At 50.1% G+C, this 14,880-nt stretch overlaps 1 protein-coding gene across 2 annotated transcripts in view; it reads left to right on the plus strand.

Moving 5' to 3' along the window:
• ARHGAP39 (Rho GTPase activating protein 39) overlaps positions 1-11,800 on the plus strand; it is a 216,167-nt gene extending 204,367 nt beyond the window's left edge. For both annotated transcript variants that reach the window (XM_083749067.1, XM_083749068.1), the window contains 2 exons: positions 1,542-1,711; positions 3,780-11,800. In XM_083749067.1, the coding sequence (XP_083605193.1) occupies positions 1,542-1,711; positions 3,780-3,974 (365 nt within the window). In that variant the 3' untranslated portion in view covers positions 3,975-11,800. The remainder of the gene's footprint in view (positions 1-1,541; positions 1,712-3,779) is intronic.
• The last annotated feature ends 3,080 nt before the right edge of the window (positions 11,801-14,880 follow it).

Consider the following 14,880-nt stretch of genomic DNA (forward strand, 5'->3'; position numbering starts at 1 on the left):
GAGGTAATAAAAATGCCAATGTGTTTCACATCAGCAACCAATGCGCCCCATTGGTTTCAGATGGTACATGTTTAGACAGGTCCAAAAAGCTTGGGACCCGCTAGTGGTTGTGGTGGCTCATTTACCAAAAGTAGTAGTAGTAGTAGTAGTAGTAGTAGTAGTAATTTATTATTTGTACCCCACCCATCTGCCTGGGTCTCCCCATCCACTCTGGGCGGCTTCCAACAAAGATTAAAAATACATAAAAATGTCACACATTAAAAGCTTCCCAGAACAGGGCTGCCTTCAGATGTTTTCTAAATGTCAGGTAGTTGTTTATTTCCTTGACATCTGACGGGAGGGCGTTCCACAGGGCAGGTGCCACTACTGAGAAGGCCCTCTGCCTGGTTCCCTGTAACTTTGCTTCTCGCAGTGAGGGGACCACCAGAAGGCCCTTGGAGCTGGACCTCAGTGTCCGGGCAGAACGATGGGGGTGGAGACGCTCCTTCAGGTATACTGGGCCTTTGAGGCCTTTTAGGGCTTTAAAGGTCAGCACTAACACTTTGAATTGTGCTCGGAAATGTACTGAGAGCCAATGTAGGTCTTTCAGGCCCAGTGTTATATGGTCTCGATGGCCGCCCCCAGTTTCCGAGTCACCTTCAAAGGTAGCCCCACGTAGAGCGCATTGCAGTAGTCCAAGCGGGAGAGCATGCACCACTCTGGCAAGACAGTCTGCGGGCATGTAGGATCTCATCCTGCGTACCAGCTGCCCTGGATACAGAATTGACCTGTGCCTCCATGGACAGCTGTGAGTCCAAAATGACTCCCAGGCCCTTCCTTCAGACCTGGTTCCTTCAGGGGCACAGTAATGCATTTAGCATTAACTCTGAAAGTGTATACTTTATTTTGACGCAACTAAACTTCCTGATGTGTACTGTCCTCTAGGAGGCTTAGATTGGTCAGAAATGGGCCTATGTCATTGGAATTCTACTCAATATGATCCAGATCCCAACATATACTTAGCCGAGTAACAACTTAAACCTGTTGCAGGATTCCCCAAAAAATAGACCAGAGGCAATTGTATTTCATCCAGCAGAGCTTTACTGCATAATGGGCACAAATCCAATACATTCAGGATTGGCACTGTCCATAAGAAATCCAGTTGCAGCAGACTTAACTCAAACTTACAATAACTTATAATAAGACTAAACCTTAACACTGTATACACAACACCACACCAGAAGGAAAAGAGATAGAAAGGGAAAGAGTGAAACCCAGGCTCCTTCTGGCCTCTTATTATAGCCAGCATGACCCTGAAGAAGAGATTTCAGGACCAGCTGTACTCAGCTTCTCTGAAGGAATAACCCAAACATCAAGAACCTTCTGCTTGCTTCTTTCACACAGAGAAGCTTCCAGAACCCTCTTGAATGAAGTAGAATAGGAAGGATCTCTACACATCAGATCAATACTTTATGCACTAAGAAATGCAAACTGACTGTGTGGTACGGCCTCTTTCTTCCCTGACCGACCCCCCACCCCCACCAAATTCCCCTCCCATGCAGCCTCCTTGCTGAAACTCTGGTATCGAGAGCTGGAGGAGCCCCTGATCCCCCACGACTTCTACGAACAGTGCATCACCCACTACGAGAACCCCGAAGCCGCGATTGCCGTCGTCCACTCCATGCCCAGGATCAACAAGATGGTGCTCTGCTACCTCATCCGCTTCCTCCAGGTAAGGAGGATCCAGCCCGGAAGAGGATCGTGGGCCCTGGCAGAGAGTGGCCCATGGAGAGTTACACAGGCTCTTCTCCCTAGTCCTCTACCAACCTTCGTGTTTTTTTAGACCTGTGGTTCCCAAAGTGGGCACGGCTGACCCCCTGGGAGGGGGGTGGGAATACCCAGGGGGTGCCAGACATGGTGATTTAAGACCCCTGCTCAGTGACTTTAAACCCTACGTTGGGGAAATGGCATCACTTCATCAAGCCCATCCATCGCATTGCGAGTTTGCTGAGCCGTGAAAGAGTTACTGAATGTAGTGTCTTAAGACTATCAGAATTTGAGAAGCAGACATCATTGCGTCAAGTTTATCCGTTTTGTTTACCGGTAATTCATTAAACTGAATAGTTTTAATTGGGCTTTGGATAAATGCGCAATGAATTGTTACTCTTTCAAATTGGATTGTGTTATCTTCCTTAGCGGATTGTGCAAATTGCTATTCTGAATAAAGTTTTTGATAGGATAGAGTAGGACTGGATTGGGTAGCAGGCACTGGGGATGAGTTTATGGTCCCAAGGAGGAGGAGGTTGCCCAAGAAAGATTGGGAACCACTGGGTTGGATCAACCTTTGCCAACCAGGTGCTCTCCAGCTCCTTTGCTCTGGGTTTTCTGATGCACATTCCTAGCAGAGAGCCATTGTGATTAGTAGCCACTGATAGACTTATCCTCAATAAACCTCCCTTTTAAAGACATCAGAGCCACTGGCCAGCATTAGGGCTGGGTGATACATCAAGATATAGTCCAACACTGGATTGAAGCCCATATCGTGATAATGGTTTCATAATTTCTGACCTGGTCATATATTGTGAATCATGATGTTAGTTAAGGCTGGGTGATATATTGTGTGAAACTGGCTTTAAGCCCATATCCTGGTACAGTCAAACGTAATCTCTTCTCAAACGTAATCCGTTCTGGAAGCCCATTCGGCTTCCAAAATGTTCGACAACCAAGTTCGCGGCTTCCGATTGGTTGCAGGAGCTTCCTACCCTCAGATGTTCGGCTTCCGAAAAACATCAAAAAACCAGAGCATTTACTTCCAGGTTTGTGGCATTCAGGAGACGAAACGTTCCAAAATGGAGGCGTTCAGTATCCGAGGTTTGACTGTATTGGTTTCACAATTTTTGCCCTGGCGATATATCGCAAACCGTGTGTGTGCCACGCAAAAAACACAATGTAGGGAAACAATGTGGGAAGCCAGCTAATGCCTAGCTCCATCCTTATTTCGGACGTTGTGATACAGTGGTCCCTCTGGATGCGAACGGGATCCGTTCCGGAGCCCTGTTCGCATCCTGAACCGATTGCAACCCACATCTGCGCGTGCCTGGGTCGCGATTCGCTGCTTCCGCGCATGCGCATGGCGTCGTTTTGAGCGTCTGCGCATGCACGAGCTGTGAAACCCGGAAGTAACGCGTTCCGTTACTTCCGGGTCGCCGTGGAGCGCAGCCCAAAAATGCTTAACCCGAAGCTATTTCAACCCGAGGTATGACTGTATATGAGTATGTTGTGATATTTAGCTGGTAATCTATCACAATGTTGAAAACCAGGGGTCACCCAGCCCTAATCAAAACGACACCTTTCTTAGCTTACAAACAGGATGGGTTTGTGGCTGCCTACCATAACGCCAAGGGACGCGGGTGGCGCTATGGGTTAAACCACAGAACCTAGGGCTTGCTGATCAGAAGGTCAGCGGTTCAAGTCCCCGCGACAGGGTGAGCTCCCGTTGCTCGGTCCCTGCTCCTGCCAACCTAGCAGTTCGAAAGCACATCGAAAGTGCAAGTAGATAAATAGGTACCGCTCTGGCAGGAAGGTAAACGGCGTTTCCGTGCGCTGCTCTGGTTCACCAGAAGTGGTTTAGTTATGCTGGCCACATGACCCAGAAAAACTATCTGCAGATAAACGCCAGCTCCCTCGGCCAGTAAAGCGAGATGAGCGCCATACCCCAAAGTCGGTCACGACTGGTCCTAATGCTCAGGGGTCCCTTTACCATAACGCCTCTCCTTTCTCCCTCCCCTCTCCCCCGCCAGGTGTTTGTGCAGCCGGCCAATGTGGCGGTCACCAAAATGGACGTCAACAACCTGGCCATGGTGATGGCCCCCAACTGCCTGCGCTGCCAGTCGGATGACCCGCGCATCATTTTCGAGAACACCCGCAAGGAAATGTCCTTTATCCGGGTACTGATCCAGCACTTGGACACGAGCTTCATGGAAGGGGTCCTATAGCGCTGGTGCCAGCGAGCCCAAACAGAACTGGGCATATCGCCGACCCGTCAAAAGCCCCACCACCACCACCACCCCAAACCTCCACCCCAGAGCCAGACGGTCCGCAAGAACTGTTCTTGATGCAGCAAAGGAAACGTCCATTCGGCACCCGGGCAGAGAGAGAGAGAAAGGGAGGTCGCTCCGGGTTTTGCCCGCCTGGCCTGGCTCTCTGGCGAGCCGCTGGGGTGCACGGCGTTCCCCTGCTGCTTCTGCTGTGGACAAAATGACCCACACTGCCCCACAGCAGCCCCCTGCCTGGAAACAGAGCAGCCCAGTCGTTGGGATGAACACCAGGAGTTCCTCGCAGGATAGTTCTGATCTGGAGAGTCTGCATTAATGGGCAACCTGGCAAGATTCAGGTGAACTGTGGGGTTGAGCAGGGAGAGGCACGGGACTGCCTTCCTCCTCCCCAACCTGCACTTTTTTGGGGGGCGAAGCGGTCAGGACAGGAGTTGGGGGTTGGCGTGGAGCATAAAGGCAGCTGAGGGAGTGTTTGGGTCCAGCACGGGGCCTCTGATTTCCAAGGTGGCCCTTTTGAGACCAGAGGAGAGGCCCCCACAGGGCGAGGGCATCACGCAGAAGGTGGAAGGAGGGTGCCCCCCACCCGCAGGTCAGATCCCCATTAGTCCAGACCCTTTTGAGGTGAAAGTGGCTGCCCGTCAGGTAAGACAGGTGCTTCTGCTGCTACGTCAACTGGAGACCCCTGAGCACATCTTCCCAGGCTGTCTCCCACACAGGACGGGCCTGGCGGGAGTTGTAGTTCAGGCTGGCCACCTCCCACCCGAGGCGCCGGGTCGAACGAACGCGAGGGACGGAGCCACGCAGACCCGGGCGCCCTTTTTGGCGCAGTCCTCCCAACCCGTTTCCCTTCCCTCTTCCAGCACAGTCACTGCCAAAAGGGGCCAAAGCCATGGTCTCCCCAACACTTTCTCCCCCCTCTCTCTCCCAATGCCCCAGAGAATGGGCCGGTTATGCTGTCAGGCCCCTGCCGTGGGATTTCGGAGCTGGCTACTGAGAAACATTCTGCTGTGTTGCTGCGCCCCGTCCAGAACCCTCAGCCTCCTTTGGCTATCTGTGCAGCCTGCCCCCAATTTCTGCGTGGGGCAGCCAAGGCCCACAGACTCTTCTTTCTGCGCCTCTCCAGAATGGCTGGTTAAATTTGGGTTGCATCTCTTGTTGGTTGGGTTGGGAAAAGGGGTCCCAGGCTGCGTCTGTGCTCCCCGCCTAGCAGAAGGGCTGGCGTTTTCCCTCCACCGCACGCAAACTTGAGTTTTGGGAGCCGTCTCAGCATTAAAGAAGCGTTGAATCAGGGTGCGGGAGGCATTTCCACACAGGTCGACTTTGCAGGCCAGCCAGGCCGCCCATTGCACTTTGAACCCTGGGTTTGTGTCATGCGTAAGACTCCTTTCCCCAAAATTCTTGCTTTCTGGCAGCCGTTCTCAATGAAGGCCCTGCAACCCTTGTTTCATAAGGAGGCTTAAAAACTGCTTTCTTTCCGTTGGGGTGAGCTGTGGACTTTGCTCCCCCTATCCAAAACGTTACCACCTAAGGGGGAGAAACAAAAGCACATTTTTGGGAAAAGCCTTCCCAGCACTGAGAACCTGGGCATATTTTGGCTTGCTGTCCTACATAACTATTTCTCGCTTTTTGGAGTAGCATCTTTGCAGGAGTCTTCTCATATTATTCCAGCAGAGGCAAGTTTTCTGCAAGGAAAACACCTCCCAAAATTTCAGGGCGATAAAGTAACCCCGTCTCCTCGAAGTGTTTGAGGATGCCTCTGCCTCGAGCTGTGTGGAAAGGCCTCCCATCCACTCTAACACTGCCAAGAACAGACATTTTCTTTTATGGATGCTATATACACCCCAGAGCCCCTGGGATGTGGGGTGGGGATTTGGGGTGTGTGTCAGAAGTCTATGACAGCTGCCGTAAGAAGACATTGGCACCCCCTTGCCCTGCTTGCCGAGCGGTTCCATTGCCACCCCTAACAGGCTTGGATTATTATAACAAAAACGGGGTGTGGGTGATCTTGTGTCCCACAAGGGGGCACAGGGCTGGACTAGATGGGGTGCAGAGCGGAAACAGCCCCTCCGGAGGCCAGTGCTCCCACTTACACCGAAGTTTCTTCCACACCGCTGGCCTTCGTCACTCAGGGGGGGGGTCCTCCGCCGTCTGCGGAAGCCCCCTCGTTGCTTCCAGAGAACTGGCATGCCAATTCTCAAACAGAGCTTCCCCATCTCACGATGGCTGTTTTGGGCAAGGCTGCAGTGGGGCGTCCGGGCAACCACTGCCAACACAAGAGGGTTTCCTCTCGTGCTCAGACGTCAGGCACGCTCGGGAGTTGCATGCCGGCTGCTCTGCGTGGCTCTCGATCTAGAGAAAGTGCCTTTATCCAACACAGAGAATCGGCCAGGCCTCCCGCCAACCCCCGGGCATACAGTTGCTTCTTAAAACACACCCAAGCGTCTCAGAAGAGAGACTTCCTTGCCTTCAGTAGCTCCTTCGCTTCCTCCCCTCTTTCTTTTTCCTGTTCTTGGCATGTCGGAATATGGGAGCTAGAAGCGTGTCTTATTTCAGCAGCGGGGTGGGGTCTGTGTAACTCATTGCCACAGGACGACGCAGTTGCGCAAGCCTAAAGGGTTTTTGCAGAAGGCCTCGGTGAGAGGGTCCATGAACGGCGGCCAGGGAGGGCAAACGGCGCCTCTGTAGTCTGGGGAAGTCAAAGGTGCTTTCTCCCTCTGAAAGCATAAACTTTGGGGGTGAAAGCAAGCGGGAGCCATGTATGGAGGCAACGTTGAGTGTGAGGCTTGCAAGTTGGAGGTGGAAGGAGAGTGGGGGACTTTTAGTAGAGTTTGGGGGAAAAGAAAACTCTTTTGCCAGAGCAGCTGTCTGCGTCGATTCCCTGCGTCGCCCCAAAATGGGAGCACAAGCCTTCCAGCCAAATCACCCAGGGGGGGCTATCCTCCTCTCCTGCCCTAGAGCCGCAGCACCCCCCACCCTTCCCCCAGGGCCCCATTGCTGTAGACCCATCCCTTGGCCCCAAGAAGCTGAGCGAGACTCTGGAATCAGAGCTCACAGTGAGATGTGATGACATCCATGGTGGCACAGCAGTGCTCTGGCGTACTCAGGGCAGTCGGGACGGGCGTGGAAGTGGCGTTTACCTTCCGGGTGACCTTTTTTGTTGTCAAAAGAGACCGGCCCATTGGCTTTTCCATCTGGGGAACCCTAAGGAACTTCCTTGGGCTTCCTTGACGAGAAGAACAATAGCGGGGAGCAAACTGCTTCCAAAGACAGCGGTCGTCTTCTCCCCGTGTGGTTTCAGCCAGGGCAGTGGGAGTATCCCGTGCGCCATTTTGGATGGCTCCGGCCAATGGCTGGTCTTAGCAGCCCGAGCTGTGATTCGGAGGACGGCATTGAATTCTCTGTAACTCCACAGACTGGTTTAGGAAAGGGGATCTTGGAGAGTTAAATGTGGCATTGCAGATCCGCTTGTTGCTGAACAGCATCTTCCATCATCACTGACTGTTGGCCGTGCAACTGGGCCTGATGGGAGTTGAAGTTTAGCCACATCTGGATGGCCACAGGTTAGCCCCCCTCCCCGTCGCAGATGTGTCCGTTCCCCAGGAGAAACTTTGCCTGCGCAATCTTCCAGGGCCAGAGGGTTCCTGCCTCCCCTCCGCTCAGCCAGCAAGAATTTATTATATAGAGGTTTAAAGGGTTAAAAAAAATCCATTATAAATTTGCTAACAACATAGTTTTAATCCAGAGGTGTATATATATCTTATTACCCATCACTGGGGCTCTTTATTTGTATGGGGGTGGGGGGGTGGGAAATGCTCTAAACTCTATCTTTGCTATTTATTTTATTGCTGTTTGGGGTCGGGAATGGCTTCCTTGAGTTTGACCAAAAATATATTTATTCCCCCACCCACACCCACCCTTTTTCTGGTGGCGAGAGCTTTCTAATTAAGATTAAAGGATTAAATATCACCCATCTACAGTCTGCATTTGGCATTTCGCTGTAGCTGCAGAAACTTTCTAGTCCTTTAAAGCAAAAACGCAACAGCAAGGTGGTTGAGAGAAGGTAACCATTATCAGGAGAAAAAGGTGGAATTTGGTGAAGAGTCAGCCCCCACCCCTTGCTTCATTGCCTTTCCTGGGACGGGGGGGGGGGGGGCTGCAACTCCATGCCCACCCCGCTTTCCCTTTGCATCCAACTCCCGCTTCTTCGGTTAATTTCCAAGCCTATTTTCCATTAAGTTATTTTGGTGAATGAAGGTAACTTTGCTGCCATTCCGGGAAACCGGCCAACCTTTCTTATGGAGTGGTGGCCAGTTCTGATGGTGTGTTTCGCACCCCTCCCTTCGACAATCCATCCACACTTAAAACTGCAAAGGCAGCCTGCTGGGATGATGTGCACCTTGGTGTCAGGCCCAAACTGCTCCCACCCACCTATCCCAAGTAGCTAGCAACACTCGCTCTCCCTCTCTGCTCTCCAGGAAAGTCAGGGCAGCTTACTGAGTGCACCTAGGCTTATTGCAACTACCTACCACTGTCCAAATTTGAGGAACCCTCAGTTCTTGTTCTTCAGACACAGTGAGGAAAAGAAGGGGTTCATTGAGGCAAGAATGCTGACTTGGTTTTGGACACCTCTTGAGCAAAGAACCTAATCTAAACAAGTGCCTTAACACCTTAATGGGCCATTGACAAAGCTGTAGCCTGAGCCATTTACATTTGCAAATTCCAGTTTGTTTGAAATCCTAACTGCTTGGGAAATTGGGGGGGGGGGCTGTTCAGCTTGCTCCCTCCTTTTTCCTCCTGGGAACTGGCACTGCAATTCACCCAGGTCTGCATCGTTTTCATACTTTTGGGCAGTTGTTCCAAGAGACACTGCTGCAAATAAATGGCTTGGATCCCTTAATTTTCAGTGTGTGCCATAAATTTAACAGGAGGAACAGATGGGCAAATGAAACACATCCGCCACCAAGAGAGTCTAGGGATTGCAAGCATGTCTGTTTTCAAGAGACCACCGTATCTAAGGGGTCTTAGCTAAACAGCTCCAAACTATGCATGATGCCCTTGGGCAAAGCAGTCTGAGGTTCCAGAGGTGGGGGGAATATCCACCAGAGTTGAGCTGGAACCAAACAAAACCCAAATAGCAAGTGGGCAGCAGCAAATTGCAGGAGCAAATTGCTCAACTTTGCTGAAGCATCAGGGAAGCTCCAGGTGAGTTAGAAGTTTCAGGGAGGTGGAAGCTCAAAGCAGGCCTTTCAACCACAGTTGGAGGACTCCTCTTCTTCTGTCCTCCTTGAGAGCTTCCTGAAGGCATCTCTGACATGCCGCTGTGGGATTCAGGATCCTGGATTTTGGTCTTGTCCCGGTGGGTCTCTCCTTCCTCTCTTAGAGTGCTTTGCCAGAGGAAACCGTTGTTCAGGATGCTGCTTTCTGAGCAACCGGTGGAGATCTTGCAAGGAACCCTGGGTGCAGTCCTTCTGTTTATTAAAAAAGCATGACGTCTCACTCTCCCCCACTACTCCCTGTAGTCGAGTCAGACGGTGTTTTTCCCATGAAAATTTAACATGACATAAAGTGGTCACGCACGGGTAGCAGCTATGGCTTCACAGGGCCCAATTCCTGATGCAAACATTTTTAGTTAGAAAACGAGTGATGAAAAATATAAAAAGCAGACTGAAATGAACCGTGCTACAGCACAAAGGTCCTATACCCATTGGATTGAGCTCAACGAGGTTTGCTTGCAGTCAGGTTTAGTACAGGATTGCAGCTTCAGTTGATTTCACCAGGGCCCTGCCTCTCCTGGAGGCTGTCTCATTTTCATGACGACTTTCCACAAATGCCGCTTTTGCTAAGGCGGACACAAACCCGGTTCTTCGGTTCTTGAGCTCCATCCACTCAGCAACTGGGTTGCTTTCTCCTTTAGGAGTGTCCGAACATGTCTTGGGTTCCTTTGGACCCTGCCGCGCACTCGCCAACCCACCAGCAGCGACCCAAGTTAATTATCTAAAATTAATTTGCTCCTTCAGCAAAACACAGACACAGACATGAACTTTGACTTCTTTGTAACGTCTCTGGGATTAACCACTAATAGTTCCGTAGGATCAGGAAGGAGAGAGAAGAATCTGGAATTGGTGAGGAAGGGGATTCAGGCAGTGAGCTCTGTGCTTTGCCCCCTTAATCCCAAACAGCTGGACTCCCCTTGGCAGCTGCTCTCATTCTGGGCTGCAAAGACTTTCTGTTTGACCTACTTAGCATAGGCAGCAGAGGAGTGTAGGATTCGCCTTGTGCTAGCAAGTCTTTTGCAAGTAGAATTCTCTGCAAGCAAGGAAATGGATTCTCTCTCTCTTGTGGCGAACCGTTCATTAATCACCCTTATAAAATGTGGGGTCTTAGTCCAAACCTCGCTCCACAAAAGAGCACTCTCTGCCTGTGGCAGGTACCAGAAGTGATTCATTCACATCACATCTCTTCACCCAGAGAGACCAGCTTAACGTTTTGAAAGGGTAAATTGTCTCTGTGTTGTTTCAGCACCAGAAACCGTTGCCGTAATTAAATCATCTTAAGCCGTCACTGGTCCTGTGAGATATTGTAATATTTGCAGTATGCAGTAGGATTTAAAAAACACAACAAAACAATACACATCCACACCGAACGGCAGGCCTTATTCTTGTCTGGTTTCTAAGAACGGGTGCATATAAATGTTTTAATGCCCTGGCGATGGGGTGTTGTCTGTGCTGACAAGGTGAGCGGCCTTGACGCGACTTGTGTCAAAATTGAGTGGCTTTTTGCCTTGGGATTCCAAAAAGGAATCAAACCACCTGAGTGTGGAAAAGACCTTGCAACCTGGCTACATGCACAATATCTCTTGGCACCTGGGATTTGACTCTCGCCAAATCACCTGTGGCTCAGCACAGCTTGGGTCCTAACACATGCCAGTGTTCCCTGCAGCCCACCGTGTCATAATGATTTATAATAATTTATTGCTTGTACCCTGCCCATCTGACCGGGTTGCCCCAGCCTCTCTGGGTGGCTAGGTCACTAACTCCCACATTGAGACGCGCAGAGCAGGACTTGAGTGTGTGAAATGCCAATGGCAGAGAAGAAAATCCGGGAGAGGAGCCTAGTGCTGGGGTAGAGAGAGAGAGAGATTTGGCCTGGTCTCCTTTCCCAAGTTGGTTTTATTGCAGACTTGATTCCTACATTGCAGGGGGATGTGCTAAATGACCCGTTGGGTCCCTTCAGACTCTTCCGATTCTATGAAGTGTCTAGAACTGGAAACTATTGCAGACGGAGGTTCAATATAAGGGTTTTTTCCCTCTCTCCCTATTGGGTGGTTTATCATTTTGCTTTGCCAGGCGTGTTTGCCCATGCAGAAAACCAGAACATATTTGACTTACCGGATTGAGGTTGCTTGAACCCGTTTGGCCTTACAGTTGAGAGACGCAAGCGACTCCATGCTAACCTTTCCTTCCTCCCCACCTATTTGCAAAGCTGATCTCTCCCCACCCCACCCCACCCACTCCGATCCCCCCAATCTTATCCTCGGACAATCACCTCAGGCACTGGGCAAGGGGCAAACAAGGAAGGCCGTTGGGTCCCTTGTAGTGATGGCTGAATGGAGACGGGACGTTTCCTGGGGCCTCCCGGGGCAATTTAGAGGGGCAACCTACTGTGTAACGTTGTCTGACTAACTCTTGTAATTAAGAAGCATGGAAATGTAGAGGCAACTCCATGTTGTGTGAATAAAAGATGAATATGGACATCCTTTTGGGGAACCTTGTGTCGGATTCTTTTTTTTTTTTTTTTACTTAAAAAATAATAATAATCAGAAAGCACTACATATTCTCATTTTTAGAAAGCACATCGAGATTAAGCAATTGTGCAAAAGCAACAAAGAACTCAGCCACAAACAAGAGCATGGTGGTGTTGGCCAACTCGCCATCTTGCAGAATGCCTCTCCCTCTTTCTTTAGATTGCGTTGCCGAAACAAAGTGAAGCTGCATTTTGGGTCAAGTCAGACTGCAAGATCCATCTACCTTTCTGCTGGCCAATGAGGTCCAGCTGGGCTAGGAGGAAGCAACTTTCCCCAGCTCCACTGCAGTGGTACCTCGGCTTACAGACCCTTCAGGTTACAGACTCCACTAACCCAGAAATAGTACCTCAGGTTAAGAACTTTGCTTCAGGGATTGTGCAGTGGCGGTGCGGCAGCAGTGGGAGGATCCATTAGCTAAAGTGGTACCTCAGGTTACGAACAGTTTCAGGTTAAGAACGGACCTCCAGAACGAATTAAGTTCTTAACCTGAGGTACCACTGTACTTGAAATGTTTCTTTAACCAGAGAGTCACCTTTCACGTTCAGACGACACATCCTCCTGCTCAGCTGTTGACTCCCCTTTGGAGCAAGATACCCCAAAACCCATACCCACCGAGTCACTTCCCTGGGGCAGAAGTATTCATCTCAGAAGGTGTGGGCTGTTGGAGGGCTTTCAAAAGAATGTTAAGATAAAGGACCCCTGGACGGTTAAGTCCAGTCAAAGGCGACTATTGGGTTGCGGCGCTCATCTTGCTTTCAGGCCAAGGGAGCCAGAGTTTGTCCACAGACAGCTTTCCGGGTCATGTGGCCAGCAGGACTAAACCGCTTCTGGTGCAACGGGACACCATGACAGAAACCAGAGCGCACGGAAATGCCATTTACCTTCCTGCCACAGCAGTACCTATTTATCTACTTGCATTGGCATGCTTTCGAACTGCTAGGTTGGCAGGAACTGGGACAGAGCAACAGGAGCTCGCCCCAGCGTGGGGATTCAAACCGCTGACCTAATCGGCAAGCCCAAGAGGCTCAGTGGTTTTGACCACAGCACAACCCGCTCCCTATACAGAGGTTAAATGGCCAAGTGTCAAAGATGCTTTTAGTAGTGATTCCTGCATTGCAGGGGGTTGGACTAGATGACGCCTGGGGTCCCTTCCAACTACAGTTCCACAGCCAAACTAGCAATCAGATCTCTCTCTCTCTCTGGTACCGAGCCCAGTACACAGTCTATTCCATGCAACAATGCAAGAATGTGCCTAGCCTTGAGTCTTCCTGGACTCCAGATGCAATGCGTGGGTTCCTCTCTCCCAGTCCCAAATCTCCCACCTGTGTGTGTCCCACGTGCAACCTGCCTTAGGTTGATTTTTAGTTCTCTGGCCAGGGCTTGATCTGCCCACCAAGATGTAGAACAGGAATGGTGTACCTTGCAGAAACTCCAGGTATCGGTGAACGTCAGCGACCAGCCAGTATGGCTGCTGATCAGGACTGGTGGGGTCTCAGACTTCCCAATTTCTTCCAGCTGGGCCATGCTCCCCCTTCCAACAGTGCTTGGATGCTTGAAGACTGGCTGTAGTTACTTTGCAGGGAGAGAATACAAAGACAACCGCAGCGCATGCTCAGAGGCACTCTTTTTATTGCTATCGTCACATTTTCCAAGGCTGAAATCTGATACAAAGTAGGTCGTGCGGTTGAGCCCACGCTCATATTAACACTGTCAACGTTAAAGGTGGGTGGGCAGGGAAACTGATGTCTAAGCCCCTCTTTAGTTGAAAATACACCCCTTCCCACATTTCCAATCCAAGTTTACACAATTCCTCCTATCTGCGGTGTTTTCTCTCTCTTTCTTGCATCAGAAACTCAAGAATCCACATTAAGAAAACATAAGAATCGCCAGGAAGCCGCAGCGAAAACACAAACCGAGCCCTATGTTGCTACTCAACACTTTGGCTCAAATTAAATTATTTCTCGCGGGTTCAGGAGTCCCAATCATGAGAAAAGGAAAACATTCACTGAGGAAAAAAGCAGCGCTCCTGTTCTTTAAATGGACAACAACCAGGAATTTCTGCTACAGAAGAGCCACAGTGATACACAAGAGCTACTTAAAGTGACCTCTGCCAAGCTGGTACCTTCCAGATGTTTTGTGCTACAACTCCCATCAGTCCCAATCAGCAAAGACTGATTGGAGTTCAAGTTCAAAACATCTGGCAGGTATGAGGTGGACCAAGGGTGATTTAAAGCAATGGGACTTTGCAGTTTAATGTGTCGGGCTGCCAAGGTTTCAATTTGCAGTTAGCAAACTGGACCCTTCATTTCCATGCTCTGAAAGGCTTAAACCTTACCTACACTTCCATCTGTAAACCCTCTTGGTGGCCACAAAAATGGGTGATCCCATCTGTTATGGAAAATGCTCCAGGACAAAATCCTTGCAGAAGGATTAAAAGAACAATGACCAGTATTTCCACCTACCCAAAAAATGAATAGCTGCATTGCAGAGGGTGGGTGTGTGTGTTTCTAAAGCAGGAGCTAATGTGGAAAATATCTGCCTTTTTTTTAAAAAAAAAAGGTTTGGTTTATTAGATCAAGCTATAAATTATTTCCACATTTCACCAGCTAACAAAACAACCGAACCCCCATGCAGCCCTGTGCAGATACTGAAAATGACAGCGGCTGCAGATTTTGGTTTCCAAAAGGGCAGATAAAGGGAACCAACAGGAAAACGGGACAAAACAAACCCAAATGTGATGGTCGATACTTGTGTATCTTGCCCACTGTGGCATCTGGGCTTCCTTACTTGAGCTGCCTGCAGCCATTTGGTCAGCTGGAAATATGTGGGGGGTTTTGGGAAAAACCTCTGCTCTCTCTGAAATGCTGTGGGACAGATGTTGGGTTGGGGGGGCTGCCTGGTGGCAGAAGAGGAGCCCTAACCGAGGGTCTGTTTTATGGGCCCAAAGCATCCTCTGATTTGGAGAACAAACCAGTATGCCCTCCCGATCTTTCTCAGTTCAATTCCTTGCATTTGCAGCGAAATAGGATTGGGAAGGTTTCG

This window comes from Podarcis gaigeae, assembly GCF_964106915.1.
Source record: "Podarcis gaigeae genome assembly, chromosome: 7".
NCBI lineage: Eukaryota > Metazoa > Chordata > Lepidosauria > Squamata > Lacertidae > Podarcis > Podarcis gaigeae.